Source organism: Hypanus sabinus, chromosome 26 (genome assembly GCF_030144855.1).
Source record: "Hypanus sabinus isolate sHypSab1 chromosome 26, sHypSab1.hap1, whole genome shotgun sequence".
NCBI classification, from domain to species: Eukaryota; Metazoa; Chordata; class Chondrichthyes; order Myliobatiformes; family Dasyatidae; genus Hypanus; species Hypanus sabinus.
Genome location: NC_082731.1, coordinates 38215405 through 38233882, shown reverse-complemented (window position 1 = coordinate 38233882; position 18478 = coordinate 38215405). Strand labels below are relative to the sequence as shown.

The 18478-nt window shown below is 42.6% G+C and overlaps 1 protein-coding gene across 1 annotated transcript in view; it reads left to right on the top strand.

Annotated features, from left to right (window-relative positions):
• The window catches only part of LOC132381746 (zinc finger protein 546-like), a 59489-nt gene extending 41248 nt beyond the window's left edge, over nucleotides 1-18241 (top strand). Inside the window, exons 9-11 of the mRNA XM_059951318.1 lie at nucleotides 1400-1475; nucleotides 11134-11232; nucleotides 11348-18241. Of these exons, the coding sequence (XP_059807301.1) occupies nucleotides 1400-1475; nucleotides 11134-11232; nucleotides 11348-12979 (1807 nt within the window). The 3' untranslated portion in view covers nucleotides 12980-18241. The remainder of the gene's footprint in view (nucleotides 1-1399; nucleotides 1476-11133; nucleotides 11233-11347) is intronic.
• The last annotated feature ends 237 nt before the right edge of the window (nucleotides 18242-18478 follow it).

Sequence of the window (18478 nt, the reverse complement as noted above, 5' to 3'; positions counted from 1 at the left end):
TTTTATCAAAGTACATGTATGTCACCACATACAACCCTGAGATTCATTTGCCTGTGGGCATACTCAGCAAATCTATAGAATAGTAACTGTAACAGGATCAATGAAAGATCAACCAGAGTGCAGAAGACAACAAACTGTGCCAATGCAAATGTAAATAAATAGCAATAAATAACGAGAACATGAGATAATGAGTCCTTAAAGTGAGATTATGGGTTGTGGTAGCATTCAACTGCTTCCTGTGTGGGAAGGGTTTAATTCAGTCACAATGGAGAGAGGCCATTTAATTATTCCGAGTGTGAGAAGGGATATATAAACTCACCTGAGCTACTGAAATATCAGTGAGTTCACACAGGGGATTCGCTCTATACTTGTTCTGAGTGTGGGAAGGCATTCAGTTTACCCGCCTTAACCTGCTCCAGTGAGTTCACAATAAGTAGAAGCCTAACTTCTGTCCAGAGTGAGCAGAGAAATTCATGCAACCCTCCCACCTGCTGAAACACCAGTTACTTCATGTTGAGGAGGAAGTTCAAATAAGCTGTATGTTAAAGTTTTAATCATCACTGTAGCTGAATCCAGTTGCAAGTTCACTAGGGAAATGTCAACTGTTTATTCCTCTCCATCAAAGCTATCTGACCCAGTGAGTTCCTCCAGCATTTTGCAGAAATAAAGCATTTATTTTTAGTCAAGGTCTCCACGTGTTGCTGATCTTTCATTTATAGACACATCCTTCTGGTCTGCTTCCCTCTTCCTCCTCTCTGTAGACTATTTCCCACTCAGCCCTAAAGCCCTGCCCAGTGCTTTCCGACCCTGCCCCATTGAGTGTTTTCCTGCACATTTCCAGCATCTGCAGAATGATTTGTGTTTTTAATCTGCATTTGTAAGTGGGTTGGACTTTGACAGCCTGTTGGCATATTGTTGAGTATATTGTCTGTGCGAGCTTACTGCATTAAAGTAAGTGCAGAGTTCCCCACATAAAAATGTTGACTGGTTTCAAGGCTCGTGGCACAGGGGAACTGGTGCTTCCAGTAACTTTAAATGGCACCTTACTTACTGCCCGATACACTTTTGGTGTTCAGAACTGCAGGGAAGGCTGTTTCCAAAAGGATCACAACCTTGTTGTAGGGTTTGGAGGCTTGTGTGCCTCAATGACCTGGAGAGCTATTTGGCTGGAGTCAGGGCGTTCTGCTTTGACTCTTGGTAGAATTACCCATGCCAAGCATGTGAAAGGGTAGAGGCCAGACTAAGGGTGGTCCACCAGTCCTCTAGCTTCGGGATTTTAGCTCAGGGCTAACAACCCCAGCTGCTCAAAACAAATTGTTAGGGAAATGGCACCTTGCTTACCCAGAAATCTCCGGGGTGCCAGAATCCGCCTGCTGTGACCCACTGATCAAATGCGCAGGCGTGAAGTCTGCCGAGAGTTCCGGAAAACCGCGCATGCGCCTGGAGGACAACAGGCTCTGGAGGATCGGCAGTCGGTAAGGAGCGGGGCTCCGAGGGGTGAGGTAGAGACGTCGAGTTGATCGGCTCTCATTTTTTCTTTCTCGCGTTGAGCTAGACTCTGAAAGTGGTCCCGAGGGCGTGTACGCGGCCAGGATCCGGTGGAGCGGGTTGCAGAATCGGGGTGGCTCCCACAAAAGGACCGAGCCCGCTGCTGCGACTTGCTCTCACGCCGGAAGTGGGGGGTGGGTAGCGGTGGCAGGAAGTGACGGAGAAGGCGGAAGTAGCGAACGGGAGGTGGAACTGGGTGACTGGGCTGGTATAAAAGAAGGTGAAAGGCAAGTTTCTGGGAAAAGGGAAAATTTGGCGGCTTCTCCACGATTGTAGTGGTTTGTCGTCTAGTGATGGAAACGGTAGACAGCGCTAAATAAAAGAAGGAAGGAAGAGTTTAAGCTTTTGTTGAGTTTTGAATGTGGCCTTGTTTCTGATGTTAAAAAAATCCAATTAGAGTAACTAAGAATTTGGGGATATTGTGGACGCAGAACTTAAGGGGTGCTTTTAGTATCCTGCAAAGATAGTAAACGTTGTAAGGAAGCTTTGGGGTTAAAGCTGTGGGAAGGAAGGAAAGTACCTCCAAGGAATTATATTCAATAACAGTGGCTTTGACGAGTATTCTCTGTCGTGCCTCCAGGTGTCTTAAAGTCAGAAGCAGGTTTAATATCACTGGCATATATCGTGAATTTTGTTGTGACAACAGAACGTTGCAATACATAATAAAAACTGTAAATTACAGTAAATATATATATATATATTTGAAAAGTTAAATAGAGAGGTAGAACAAAAAGTAGTGAGGCAGTGTCCGTAGGTTCAGTGTCAGGTCAGAAATCTTGTGGCGGGTGGAAGAAGTTGTTCTTGAATCGTTGAACATGTGGCTTTAGGCTCCTGTACCTCCTCCCTGATGGTAGCACTGAGAAGAAGGTGTGTGGGTGATGAAGGTCTTCAATGATAGATGCAATATTTTTATTGTTTTTTTAATTTAGAAAGCATAGTACAAAGGACTGTGAAATAGATACACCCATAGTACAATCGTGCTTTGGTTGCCTCCCTGCCTCGACCTACCCCTCCCAATTCCCATCTCCAAGCTATCATTGCATTAGCAAAAAGGATTAAACAGAACCTTTATCCCCACAGAGCTGCATTGGTATAGAGAAGGTGTATTTTCCTAACACACAAATAGTTGTATGTTTACACATCTGAGTTGGTAGAATTTTACTGGAAAATGCTAAAAGTTAGGGAGTTATGTGCAGAGGAAAGGAAGAAGGGATGAACCTTTAGTTTGGCTGGGAATTCTGAAAGTATTCAAGAAAGGGTCCCCACACCTTTTTGAACTTTATGTCTGAATTGAGAGTTGAATAATGGATCTTCTCAAGGTATAGACTGGACGTGATGTCCCTAAGCCACTGAGGCATCGCTGCTTAAAGATGTCCTGGATACTATGGAGGCTAGACAGAACTGACCGAGTTCACAACTCTTTGCAGCTTTTTCCAACCCTGCTGCTGCCCCCCACCCACTTTCCCCGCATACAAAATGATGATGCAGTTTGTTAGAATACAGTCGGCCCTCCTTATCCGCGAATTCAACCAACCACGAATCACGAAAACCCGGAAGTGCTCTTCCAGCGCTTGTTGTTTGAGCATGTACAGACTTTTCTTCTTGTCATTATTCCCTAAACAATGCAGTATAACAACTACTTACATAGCATTTACATTGTATTAGGTATTATAAGTAATCTAGAGATGATTTAAAGTACAGTATATGGGATGATGTGCGTGGGTTATCGGGGATTGGGATCGAAAAAAATCGGAAGTTCTCTTACTAAATGTACATCTGGTATTATTTAGTGTCAGTCAAACTTTTGCATTTGTATATCGTATATATTTTACCTTTCTATGCATATAAAACACTTAAGAACATATGTTTCAGCGCCAGGCTCGGGAAGTTCCCGAGTTCAATCTAGTGACAGATCGCTATGGAGTGCGTTCTGCACCGCGCCGGGTTGATGTGGAGGATCAAAACCCAAAACCCAATAATTAAACCACTGCGTTGCTTAGTAATAATTGTAGATTTCATCGAGGCACAGCCTTTCTCACTTTATCCTTTAAAATTGTTCCAATTGTTGACCGACGTAGTCTAACGCTTTTTCAATGACCGATGGCATTTCACCTCTTTCCGATCGCTTTATTATTTCCACTTTAATTTCAATCGTTATCGTGATTATTTTTGTGAACAGAAACACTGCGCATTCAGATCTCTGCCGCTGGGTCCTGAGGTCCATTGCATTGAGACAGGTTGAATAAGGGACTTGAGCATCCGTGAATTTTGTATCCGCAAAGGGTCCAAGAACCAATCCCTTGCGGATAAGGAGGGCCGACTGTACTCTGCACGGTGCATCAGTAGAAATTTGAAAGAGTCTTTGGTGACATAACTAATCTCAAATTCCTAATCTGCTGTGTCACCTTCTTTGTAACTGCATTGTTCTGTTTGGCCCAAGATATATTCTGTGGACCAAGTTAAAGCTGATTTGTTGATTTATCATTGTTGATTACGTTTGATAGAAAAAAGTTGCTGGATAGGGTAATTTAGGTTATATGGTTATATGGTCTATGTGCTGTTTTCTCCCCTGTAACTGATGTTTTTAGTGCCAGAATTTGATCATGTAGGGGTTAAGTGGGGCATGGTCGAGATGGTGGAGAACATGATTATCAGTAGGTGCTTTTCATGTCAGAGAGATGTATACAATATACCTCCTTAAGTTCTTTTTCTTCACAGACATCCATGAAAGCAGAGGAGTGCCCCAAAGAATGAATGATAGTTAAAATGTTAAAACTTCCCCTGCCACACACAGCAGTAAGGCAACGACTCCCCCACCCCCAACCCCAGAAAAGCAGCAGCGCCCTCCACCGAGCGCTCAAGCATGCAGCGAGCATTATTAAAGACACGGGCTTGCAGTAACCCAAAATCTACTCATTCACCCGATAATTCCACACACCACCAGCTCTCTTAGTATCTTGCAAAGATAGTAAATGTTGTGAGGAAGTTTTGCGGTCGAAGGGGAAAATGGGTGTTCCTGTTTCACAGCGAGAGGGGAGAGGTAACAAACAAAACGCTGACATACGATGTAAAAATCTGTTGCGTCGCTTTTTCCGAGCTCTCCGCCCAGAGAGTCGGCACCAGCAAGGTGCACCATGAAATTCCTGAAGGCTTGCTCATTATGGCAATTATGAAGAAAGTGTTAAGCTAAAATAAGCAACAGCGGATGGGAACATAGCTCTGCCTATGCAGGGTGGCCTGTATATAAGAAAGCTGTGGAAGTGCAGTGTGCTAGGTGCAAATGAGCATTTCAAATGCAAAAAGCACAGAGTACTGTGTCAATGGAAAGTTCATATTTAGAATACAGAGATGCTAAAGGCATAGTGTAAAGTCCAGGATTTATAACAAAGGATTTGATGATTTTTTTTAATAAACCAAAGTTCCTCATTTTCATGGCAGATGTGGTAAATTGTCTGGCACGAGTAGAAGAGAAAAATTATATCAAAAGTCATACAGTAGCTTAGTGGCTAGCACAACACTTTACAGTACTGTGACCCAGGTTCAATTCCTGCCGCTGTCTGTAAGGAATCTGTACATCCTTCTCTTGACCATGTGGGTTTCCTCTGGGTGCTCAGATTTCCTCCCACAGTCCAAAGACGTACTGGTTGGTAGGTTATTTGGACATCGTAAATTCTCCTGTGGTTAGGCTGGGATTAAATTGGGGCTGTAGGGCTGGAAAGGCCCATTCTGCGCTGTTATCACAATAAAAAAAAATTAAATTGCAGGATGAAGGACTTTCGAAGTTATAAATTACACTTTACAAGATGGAGTCAATAGTGTTCAGACTTGTTAGCTAATGGTGAAAAAGTTAAGAAATGTATTGAAGATTTACCAGATAAACCTGATGTTATATGTGTACGTTCAAATCATCTGTAAGTTTATGAAACAAAGTTACGGTGATATAAGACGTGATTGGAAAATGGGGGATGGTGGAGGAGTGGTGGAAATTGGGGCTGTTTATGAGTCAATTGTGGTTGAAATTTGGGGAAAGAACAGTAAAGAACAATCGGCCCTCCATATCCACGGATTCAACCAACCACAGATTGAGACCGAGAAAAAAACCCAGAAGTTCTCTCTCCAGCACTCGTTGTTTGAGCATTGTTCGCCTCGCGTCTCGTTCGGACGCTACTTGTGCACCCTTTGTTTCTGTGAAAAAATGGCTCCTAAACAGCCATTAAATGGTCAAAGCAAGGCAGCATCAACATTCCCAGAAGAGCTACAATGGTTGCATCTGTACTGAACATGTACAGACATTTTTTTCTCGTCATTATTCCCTAAACAAGACAGTATAACAACTATTTACATAGCATTTACATTGTATTAGGTATTATAAGTAATCTAGAGATGATTTGAAGTATACGGGAGGATGTGCGTGGGTTGTATGCAAATACGCCATTTTATATACGGGACTTGAGCTTCCATGGAATTTGGTATCCGCGGGGGGGTTCCGGAACCAAACCCCTATGGATACAGAGGGCCGACTGTACAGATAATTTTTTTATAACCCTTGTGAAAGGTTAACACTTGATATATTGGAAATTGTGGGTGGAAATGGGAAATATAAGGTTATATGGTCTGGAGATTTTAATACTCATACTATGTGGCCATGTAGTGGGATGGAGGTGGATGACTTTTTGGGAGACAAAGTTGTGTGCTTGAATGATGGTAGGAGAAAATATTTAACAACACTGTTTCTGCTATAGATCTTACGCTCTGTGTCTAAGAGTACAGCAAGTGTGTGTACCTAGGAAGTGTATAATGGTGGGGATAATCATTTCCCTGGTATCTGTACAGTGGATCTGTATCTGAGGAAAGTTCCTTGTATCCCCAGATGGAAGTTTAAAAATAGGTAACTTGGGATGTATTTGATGATTTATAAGAAAGTAGGTTTCCTGAATAGTGTCTCGTGTTCTAATCGACTCAATAGCTGAGGAATCAGTTGCCTAGATTGTTGGGTTATAACAAAAGGAGGGCTATTCCGTGTCGGCTGGATGGTCTGTGATGGAACGGAATAAAACTTGTTGGAAAGTTGGGCAGTGTTACTCCTATTCAGCTTTCATACAATATAAAAGAGCTCAAGTTTTATTAGAAAATTTGTGAGAAAGGCAAATAAAATGTATTGGAGAACATACTATGATGGTATTGGGTCAGAGATACTGTTAGAGAAGTTTGGAGTATGATACAGAAAATAGGAGTTAGAAAACTTGATGTATTACTGGTTTTAGTGGGGAGAAGATGGAAGCAACCAACTCTGAAAAAGCAGAATTATCAGCAAAAACAGGTGTCAGTGTACATGTGTTCCGATGTGGAGATTGGGATTGAACTCTGGTTGCTGGGACTTTGAGGCAGAAGCTCTAACCACTGAGACACCATGCTGCCCTTCAGACATCGTGAAGGGTCTCGGCCCAAAACGTCGACTGTACTCTTTTCCATAGATGCTGCCTGGCCTGCTGAGTTCCTCCAGCATCGTGTGTGTGTGTTACTCAGATTTCCAGCATCTGCAGATCTTTCCTTGTTCGGTCAATTTTAGTAATGGAGAGAGGTCTTGTACAAAACCAGCTTTGGCAACCAATCCTCAGATTGCTGAGAGGAAAGAATGTTCCAGTTCTTGCTTGGATATTGAATTTACATTCTGTGAACTTAAAAGGGCTATTAATAGTGCTGGTCAAACAAAACCAGGAAAGGGTGATGTTTGTTATAATATGTTTACACAGTTGTCAGATTTGTAACTCGCATCGGTTTTGGAAACTTTTAATATACTATGGGCTGTCGTGTGACTTCCTGCTTCCTGGAAGTTAGCAGTTGTTATCCCTGAGTTGAAACCTGGTAAGGACCAATCAAATCCTTCCAGTTTTAGATCTATTTCACACACATGAAAGATAATGGAATGAATAGTTATAGCCAAGTTTTCTTATTTTGTGGAAAGTTAGCCGTACACCAGTCTGGATTTCATAAAGGGAGAATGGCCTTGGACTCAGTGTTACGTCTGGAATCTGATACTCGTAAAGCCAAAGAGTCAGTGGCACTAGGTTTCCATGATGTAGAGATGCTATATTATGGGCACAAGGATTGCTGCTTAAGATGGGAGTAGGTGGTAGATTGTAACATCAAATCAGTGAGCTGTTGGCCTCCCCTCTCGCTGTGACAGGAGCAATTCCTCGCCAGCCCTCATTCATGAGAGAGGGTGCCTCGTGTCGACATGGTGGGATGGACAGTAGTTTTTGATGGACTCCAGATCATGGTCTCTGGGGGCTGCGCTATTGCTTACATGGTGGGTGGGGGGGGGTTGATGCTTTTGCTGGAGCAAGTAGAGGGAGGAGGAGAGGGGAGCGTTGATGCTATTGCGGCTGCTTGTGTGTGGCAGGGAGAGGGGGGCTTTGGGGTTCTAACATTTTCTGCCATTTGGAGGTTTTCATCTGTTTGTGGATGTCTGAAGGGTTCAGAATTTCAGGTTGTATACAGGATTTCCCCGCTATCCGAAAGTAGAGCGTTCCTATGAAACCTTTTGTAAGCTGAAATGTCGTAAAGCGAGGAAGCAATTATCATTAATTTATATGGGAAACATTTTTGAGCGTTTCCAGACCTAAAAAATAACCTACCAAATCAAACCAAATAACACATAAAACCTAAAATAACACTAATATATTGTAAAAGCAGGAATGATATGATAAATACACAGCTTGTATAAAGTAGAAATATTGTATGTTCTGTGTAGTTTCACTTATCAGCGTCAGGAAGACAGCAAGCCAAAGTTGATTTTGAGAAAAAAAATCGACATGTACGTGCATGTGCATCTACACGCCTACGTACGTACACACAAACACATGTACACGTATGCACACACAACTGCACGCACAAGACTTTGGGGTAATTGTAGTCTTTCGCGGGGTAAACACATATAAAGCGGGCGCCTTTCTTTCGTAAAAGCGAAAATCCTCTTTGGTTAGCGAAAACAGGTACCAGTGTAGGTCTTTCGTAACAGCGAGCTGTCGTAAAGCGAACGTTCGAAAAGTGGGGGCCACATGTACTATATACATTCTCTGACATTAAATTGAACCGTTGAAAATATTCATTTAGATTCAAGAATTTTTTGTGTGACAGGAAGATAGAGGTTGGGGTGAAGACAACATTCTCTAAAGATAGAGAGTGGGACTCCACAGGGAAGTGTGTAGCCCACCCCTTGTTAATGTTATGATTAATGATATTTTCTTAAATGTTGGCTCAGCCATTTCCAAATCGTTATCTGCTGATGGTGCAGTCTGAAAGAGAGGCAGGAATATAAATTATATAGTTAGGAAAATGCAGGCAGCTTTTAATGAAGTAGAGGAATGGGGACATCAGCAGGAATTTAAATTTTCTGTTGCAATGACTCAAGTTAGTTGCTTTCCTCAAAGTCACATTACACCCACAATTGATCTCAACTCTTAAACAAGAGTCAGTGGTGAAGTTTCTAGGTATACGGATGGACAGAAGGCTGACATGGAAGGTGCATGCGAATAAAATTCCAGAGAGGTGTAAAAAAAAGCCCTCAGTTGGGTGGACTGGAGTGCGAGTTGGAGGTGGCTTAAGCGAATGTATATTGTTTTAATCAGATCTGTCTTTGATTTTGGATGTGTTGCTTATGGGTCAACCCACCAGTGATCGTGAAGTGCCGAGATAAAATTCAAGCTCGAGCATTGAGATTACATTGTAATGCTATTAAATAATCTCCAGTTCTGGTATTAGTGGTAGAAGTGGGTGAAGTGCCTTTACATCTACACAGGTTACAGTTAGTATTGGTTTACTAGGTTAACGGAAGAGGGCATAAAGTTAGTTACCTAATATTGGCAACATTAATAAAGAATTGGGCGCACTCTATGAAGAAGTTACACTGACACATTTCCAGATTGGATATGCTGGGTTGAAAAATTTGTCAGAATTAATATGCATGATAGCATTTGTATGGAGTGCTTTTCTCAAGAAACGGTGCAGCGTATATTGTTTGGGTGCAGTTCTGATGAGGTGTATCTGTGGAATGTTGGCCTTTATTACAAAGGGAATTGAGTACAAGAGCAAGGAAATCCTCTTGCATTTGTACAGAGCCCTGGTGAGACCACACCTGGAGTATTGTGTACAGTTTTGGTCTCCAGGGTTAAGGAAGGACATCCTGGCTGTAAAGGAAGTGCAGCGTAAATTCACGAGGTTAATTCCTGGGATGTCTGGACTGTCTTACGCAGAGAGGTTAGAGAGACTGGGCTTGTACATGCTGGAATTAAGGAGATTGAGAGGGGATCTGATTGAAACATATAAGATTATTAAGGGATTGGACAAGATAGAGGCAGGAAATATGTTCCAGATGCTGGGAGAGTCCAGTACCAGAGGGCATGGTTTGAGAATAAGGGGTAGGTCATTTAGGACAGAGTTAGGGAAAAACTTCTTCTCCCAGAGAGTTGTGGGGGTCTGGAATGCACTGCCTCGGAAGGCAGTGGAGGCCAATTCTCTGGATACTTTCAAGAAGGAGCTAGATAGGTATCTTATGGATAGGGGAATCAAGGGATATGGGGACAAGGCAGGAACCGGGTATTGATAGTAATTGATCAGCCATGATCTCAAAATGGTGGTGCAGGCTCGAAGGGCCGAATGGTCTACTTCTGCACCTATTGTCTATTCTCTATTGAATTCTCTGCCACACGAAACATTTGAGGCCGGTTCATTGGCTATGTTTAAGAGGAAGTTAGATATGGCCCTTGTGGCTAAAGGGATCAGGGGGTATGGAGAGAAAGCAGGTACAGGGTTCTGAGTTGGATGATCAGCCATGATCATACTGAGCGGCGGTGCAGGCTCGAAGGGCTGAATGGCCTACTCCTGCACCTATTTTCTATGTTTCTATGTGTAAAGGCAACATCTAATTGCTAAACAGATCTTTGAGACAGACCCAGTTTAACGCGGAAAGATTGTCAGGGTGTCACCGCCATCGTAATGTATGTAAGTCTGTATTTGACTCTCTGAGCTTGTTGATATTATTTGAGGGGATTATAATTAAAGCAAATGTACTCGCTGCACACTCTACCTCAGTAGGTCAATTTGGATGCCTGATCCTTCTGTTAACAGATGAGTTGCTGCTCCAACTTGGGTTGAAACTCGAAACAGTGTGATGACAGATCTGGCTCACTATAGAATTTAAAATTCTCTCAGCTGAAATTCTGGTCTTCACCCTTTAATGTCTTTTGTAAATCTATTCACAGGTTAGAAGCGGCAAAGAATTTGTGTAAAGGAACTTCAAACACAACAACACCTCCGTTCTGCTGTGTCTGTCCAGATACTTAAGGAGTGCCCAGATATTTCCTCTGTAACCACAAAATACCTGTTGTCGATCTTTGGAAAGAAGAAGTATCTCATCCCAGCTAGACACATGCTTTGTCTCTGAAATGTTGTAACTCCGTGAGATCCACTGGAAACGGGTTGCTGAGGACACACCAGCATTTGCTCACTAGTGATGAGTTCTTCAACTGCATTGATTGCGCAAGGGATTCACTACGTTTGACATCTGACTTGATAAATTGCCAGAGAGCTGATAGCAGGCAGGTATCGTTCACCTGCTCTCAGGGCGGGGAGGGATTCGCTCACTCAGCCCTCCTGAAGATACATCAGCAAGTTCACTGCACGGTGAGACGGTTCACTATTTCCGTGTGTGGGGAGAGATCACTCACTCAGCTCTCCTTCAGACACACCATTGAGTTCACAAGGCAGAGGGACCATTCAACTGTTCTGTGAGAAGTGATTCACTCACTCATACCTCGTGATGAAGCAACAGCCAGCTCACTCCGAGGAGAGGCCATATGTCTGCTCCCAGTGTGGGAAGGGATTCACTCGATCGTCCTACCTTCAGACACACCAGTCCGTTCACAGTGGGGAGAAACCTTTTGTCTGCTCCGTGTGTGGGAAGAGGTTCACTCGGTCATCTGATCTGCTGACACACCAGCGAGTTCACACTGGTGAAAGGCCATACATCTGCTCCGATTGTGGGAAGGGATTCATTCGGTCATCTGATCTGCAGACACACCAGCGAGTTCACACTGGGGAGAAGCCATTCACCTGCTCAGACTGTGGGAAGGGATTTACTCAGTCATCTCAACTGAAGGTACATCAGCGAGTTCACACTGGGGAGAGGCCGTTCACCTGCTCAGATTGTGGGAAGGGATTTACTCGGTTATCACACCTGCAGACCCACCAGACAGTTCACACAGGGGAGAGACCATTCATTTGCTCTGAATGTGGTAAAGGATTTACACGGGCATCCCACTTACGGACACACCAGTCAGTTCACACTGGAGTGAGACCATTCACCTGCTCAGAATGTGGAAAAGGATTCACTCGATCATCTGACCTACTAGCACACAAGTCAATTCATACCGGGGAGATGCCATTCACCTGCTTAGACTGTGGGAAGGGATTTACTCAGTCATCTCAACTGAAGGTACACCAGCGAGTTCACACTGGGGAGAGGCCATACACCTGCTCTGAATGTGGGAAGGGATTCACTCGGTCATCCCACCTACAAGCACACCAGTTAGTTCACACTGGGGAGAGACCATTTACCTGCTCTGAATGTGGGAAGGGGTTCACTCGGTCATCTGACCTACTGGCACACAAGTCAGTTCACACTGGGGAGAAGCCATTCTCCTGCTCAGACTGTGGGAAGTCATTTACTCAGTCATCTCAACTGAAGGTACATCAGCGAATTCACACTGGGGAGAGGCCGTTCAGCTGCTCCGAATGTGGGAGAGCATTCAGTCGTTTATCCCACCTGCAGACACACCAGGCAGTTCACACCGGGGCGAGGCCATTCACCTGCTCGGTATGTGGGAAGGCATTTACTCGTTCATCCCACCTTCAAACGCACCAGTCCGTTCACACTGGCGTGAGACCGTTCACTTGCTCTGAATGTGGGAAGAGATTCACTCGGTCCTCTGATCTATTGGCACACCAGTCAGTTCACACTGGGGAGAAACCGTTTGCCTGCTCAGACTGTGGGAAGGGATTTACTCAGTCGTCTCAGCTGAAGGTACATCAGCGAGTTCACACTGGGGAGAGGCCATTCACCTGCTCTGAATGTGGGAAGGGATTCACTCGGTCATCCCACTTGCAGACGCACCAATCAGTTCACACACGGGAGAGACCATTCACTTGCCCTGAATGTACAAAGGGATTTTCTCAGTCATCCCACTTGCAAACAGACCAATCAGATCACACTGGGGAGAGGCCGTTCACCTGCTCAGACTGTGGGAAGGGATTCACTCAGTTATCTGACCTACTGGCACACCAGTCAGATCACACTGGGGAGAGCCTGTTCATCTGCTCTGAATGTGGGAAGGGATTCACTCAGTTATCCCATCTTGTAAAAAACTGTTGAGATCACAGTGCGGAGGAAGTTTAAATAAGCTGCATGTTGGATATTTGCCCATCGTGGTTGCTGTATCCAGAAGCAAGTTCAAAAGCGGCAGTTAATATCAGACTGCAATTATTGCTGCTGTTCGTCACACCCAGTGTTCCCCCCCCCCCGGTCACTGGGAATTGGAGAAGTTTCTTCTGCTGATTTTCATCTTTAATGGGCCTGCATCTGTGACAAATAAATTCTATTTTAAACTCTGTCTTAGGTATTTAGAGAACCTCCAAATGTGTAACATGTGTACAGTAGGGAGTCAACTCAGCCCAGCTGATCCCTGCCAGAGTTCCTGTTCCATGACAGCCTTTTTCAATCCATGCCTGCTGTCCACCTCGCCCTGTGGCGAAGGGTTCCAAATGGTACCACTCTGCGGGTGAAGAGGTTTCCCTTGAATTTCCTGCATGAGTTTCTGCAGACTGAAGAAGAAGAAGATGAATTCACTGCAATTATGTCTGATGTTCTTAGTCCCTTGAGATCTCTAGGCTGAGGAAGAATGAAATTGTTTTTTAACCTCCTTATTCCCTTCTCTTTTCTAAGGAATTGGGACTCAGACCAAAATTGTAATTCTGAGATAAAATATGGATAAGGTATCTTTCAGATGAGTAGATGATCAATTTTCTACCAGTTGAAATGGAGCAATGAGATCAAGTCCGGTATCCATACCTCGGTAGATGAAGGGAATATCTACTGAGGCTGAGGCTTAAAAGAAAGTACTGGATCCAACTTACACTGAATTAAAATTGGAGCTGCATGGGAAAAGCAAACTCTTTGCATCACTTTTGGTTCTTTAGCAAATCACCTTTGTTGAACGTCATCTGCTTCTGGACCCTTCTGCCGAGTGAGGCCTTGCTTCTTCCTCTCTCTCTGGGTGTGTGATGTAGAGATTTTGGGCAACAAGCGACCTGTAGCATTCATACTGGAGAAGTTTCATATATTAATAATTTCCAACACGAATGTCTGATCACCTACCCTTGGCATTCATTAGCATTGCCGTTGTTGAGTTCGCATCAATCTCCTCAGGGTAACAGAGATCAGAAAGTCTCCAAGTCTGACTGTCGAAATACTGTTAGCTTCTCATTGGGCAGTGGGACATACCAGAATTGTTAAACTATAACAATGGACTGAGCCACATCACAGATGCTTGCAGGCAGGATTGACCCATTGTGAGACATTCGGCAAATTTGATGCTGAGTCCAGACGCTTGAGCCATGACCGGATTAAAGATGAGGATTGGTTCTCTTAACCTGCGTGGAGTCTCACCGTAACAGTGTGACGTAAGAGCTTACCTTAGAGGCTAAATTTATCTCTTCTGAAATGATGCCCTTCACCCTTCAATGCCTTTTGTAAACTTTTTACAGGGTCAAAAAGGCAAATGATAAGTGTAAAGTGGTCTCAAACACAAGAGCACTTCAGTCCTGCTGTGAATGTCAGTTCACCATCGATCTTTGAATGCGGTGGTGGATTGCTGGAAAGCATCTAGATCAGTACCACACCAGTCGCAGCAAGGAGAACCCGGACAACCGTTTAGTGTAAGGGTGAAGATTTTATGAAGCAACTTGGAAATAAACCTTGTAAATTGCCTTCAAGTTACTGAAGGGAGTGGACAAATATTTCCTTTGTTACACTAGCATATCAGATCTCAATCTTTGGAAAAGAAAGCATGTCATTCCAGCTGGAAACTGGCAGGTTGCAGTCAGCACAAGATTTATTAAGAGCTCGGGTGCTTTCATCATCATAATGATCTAATAATAATAATAAAAAGAAGTGAGGTGTAAGCTGAGTGGCCATTGTGCAAATGGACAGTGTTAGAGTGGCCAGGAGGTTCTAAGTAAGTTTTTTTTTGTGAGTACGTAGCTAGTGCACTGAAAATGTGTCCAAAGTTAGCGGCACGTTCCTTGTGTGAGATGTGAGAAATCTGTGAGACCTCCTGTCTCCCTGATAGCTATCTGCATAAAGTACATCGAGCTGCAGCTGGATGACTTTTTGCTGACAGGGAAAATGAGGAGGTGATAGATGGGAGCTACAGGGAGGTAGCCACTTTCGAGCTCCAGGAGGCAGGTACTTGAGTGACTTCAGGAGAGGGAGAGGGGATAGGCAGCCAGTGCAGAGTAACCCTGGCTATTCCCCTGAATAATGAGTTCTGAGTTCCTGTCTGCATCTTGTGGCGCATTGAGTGGCAACCTTGCCCTTGCACTTATCTGTTTTTTATGAGGCTGAGTTGCTAGCTCGATGCTCAACACTGCATGGATGGAAAGTGTGCAAGGAGCTGGCCAGATTTGAACCTAAGATCGCTCGTCTCACAGTCTGGTGTGGATGCCACTACACCATTGGCCGGCATCAATATTAAGTATACAGCCGGGTGGGAGGGGATGACCTACCTGCGGAAGCCACGGTGACCTTATGGTTCAAAGGGAAGGAGGGAGAAAAGGAGTGCAGTAATGATAATTCCATAGGGGTAGGGAAGCATTTCTGAGGACGTGAAAGAGTCACGCAGATGGTATGTTGTCAGGTTAGGGATGTCTCAGATCAAGTCCACAGCGGCCTAAAGAGAGAAGGTGAACAGCTGGAAGTTGTATTAGTTGTAAAGGGAGTAGGACCTGCAAAGAGATTATAAAGAGTTAGGCTGAAAGCTGAAAAGGAGAACCTTCAGAGTAGTAATCTCTAGATTGCTGCATGTGCCACGTGCCAGTGAAGGTAAGAATAGGTTGATTTGAAACATGAATGCATGGCTTAAGAATTAGTGAAGGGGCAAGGTTTCAGATTTCTAGATCATTGGGATCTCTTTTGGGGAAGGTATGACCTGTACGCCTACACCCTAGAGGACTAATATCCTTCCATACAGGGTTGCTAGAACTATTTGGGGGGGGGGGGATGTGGTTAGAGTAATTTTGCAGAGGGATGGTAACTAGAGTGATAGGGCTGAGGAAGGGGCAGTTGGTATACAACTAGATGCCGTATGTAGTGAGACTTAAAGACAAATGATGGGGCAAAATTGCAGACAGTGCAACGCGCTTTAAGTGTAACAAAAACAAAATCAAAAAAGGTGATGAATACAGGACTGACGGTGTTATATTTGAATGCATACAGAATAAGGTAGGTGATTTTGTGGCGCAGTTAGGGTTTGACAGGCATGATGTCATGGACAGCATTGAGTCATGGTTGAAAGAAGATGATAGTTGGTTTAACATCGAAAGATTCACATTGTATCGAAAAAACAGGCAGAGGTGATGAGTGAGCTCCACTGTTCCCTCTAAGCTGGGAGACTGCACAGCCACACCATAACCAAAATGCTGCTGCACACATTGCCTTTGTTTCCACACAGATGGAATTTTCTTTTATGTAATGTCAATATAATTTTGAAATCTATGTTAATATAATTGTGAAATTGTGTGTTAATGAATATAATCCATAAATATTCTAAATAAATGTACCACAACATTTACTTTGAAACATTTTAGAACTTCAGTGTATTTATATTGTCAGTGTTTCAATTTAAAATGCTGTTACAAATTGTAACAGTAAGCACAGAATGGAAGTTGGTAGCTCCTTGTTAATATACCGTCAGCCACTGAACAGCAACGCCATCTAGTCAAAACATTTTACTTTTGCCTTTGCATCTGTCAGTTGTTTTGACTGCCTGGCATCGTTTACTTGTGTTGTGGTTTGCGTTTGTTTGGTGTGAATTTTTTTTGTAATCAAACTTCCAAAAAAAAATCAGTGTAATGAGAGATTTTCTTATTTAAAATTGTTAGAAAAATGTAAAAACTTTTTTATAAAATTGTTTGCATGACTAGTTATTAAAATTATAATTTTTTTCGGCTTACCATGTTAAAATTTTCAAATAATAATTATTTTTTTGTATTATCTAATAATAATTATTATTTTTGAATATCCTAAGGATGTCAAAAAGAAAAGCTGAAGAGTTAAATGCTTTGAAGGACAAAGCTTGTACAAAATTTAAGGTAGAATTGCTTTTTTGCAGCTCATAGATACAGAACTACCATCTTCGCGTCAAAAAAGAAAATTGAAAGATTTTTACGTAAGATACTTACAATGTATGCACCATTTATGCAGCAGTGAAAGTAGAGGGTGAGTTCAGTGGTGGAAAGAAATTGGAAGAAGGGAAGTTAGATTACTTAAAACATCTTAACCAGAGAATTCACGTAGGTGGCATTGTCAAATAATACAACCAGAAGAAATGTTAAGTTTTGCGCACGTTAACTGAAACTTGAAAGGAATGTGAAGCAAGAGTGAAACAAGATGTTTGAAAGAAATCTAACTCTGATCTGGTCTAAGTAGTAATTGATAACATCATTGTGCAATTAAAATTTAATATTTTATTCCAGAAATTCATACTCATTTGGCTAAATCTGTATATATCTAAATGAGAATGTGTTTGAATCTGTTGGGTGCATCAACTTTGTGTTTCAGAAACAGATAATGGAAGAACTGTGGAAATCTGCTTTCCATACACTAATTGCTGACAGAGGTACAGACCTTTCTGTACTGAAAATGACAAATTTTAATTTTGTTTCTACTGGAAAATGAAACTTCCTATGAGACTGTTGTGGGTATTCTGAAACTAACTGTATATGACAGTATCACTATTGTTGAAGCAATCTTGATATTCTGATGTTTACGTCAGATGGGGCAAATGTTACGCTTGGCAAGAATAATGGTGTGACAATTCTTTGAAGAGAATGGCAGGATTTTGACTCTGCTGCTATTGCAAACGCAACCAATTCTGAATGCTGTGAGACTGACAAAAGAATACTCGATTACTCTTACAAACTATGACGAAAGTGTTGCCTCACAAATATTGCAGCAATATTTTGATTTCAGATTTGTAATTTCTGAGGAAGTTAAGACTGGTTCAATTAAGAAATTCACTGACGAACAACATGCTGAAAAATGAATCTGAAGAACTGTCAATCCTTGTCAGAACATTTCAAGCTTCTAGTGCTAATTGTGTACTTGAATTCAGTGTTATCAATTCACTCAATTGTAAATCCAGAAACAGACTAGAAGAGGAACATTTGGATGATCTAATGAGGATTAATATGTATCTTTCATCTGTGAAATTAACCGGACAGTGTTTATAGACCATGGATTTGTAGTAAAGATGGATGAGAAATAAGTTTACAAGACATGAAAGATTTTCTTTGTTGTACTGTATTTCATTATACCCTTCAATTAATAAATAAAATCAAATGTATGTGATATTAAAAATTTTCATTCTAAATACACATGCATATTACAAAAAGAGTGACATTTAAAGTGCACACACAAAATGCTGGTGGAACACAGCAGGCCAGGCAGCATCTATAGGGAGAAGCACTGTCGATGTTTCAGGCCGAGACCCTTCGTCAGGACTAACTGAAAGGAAAGATACTAAGAGATTTGAAAGTAGAGGGGGAAATGCCTCCTGTCCCATGATCCTTTCCCTTCTCCAGCTCTGTATCACTT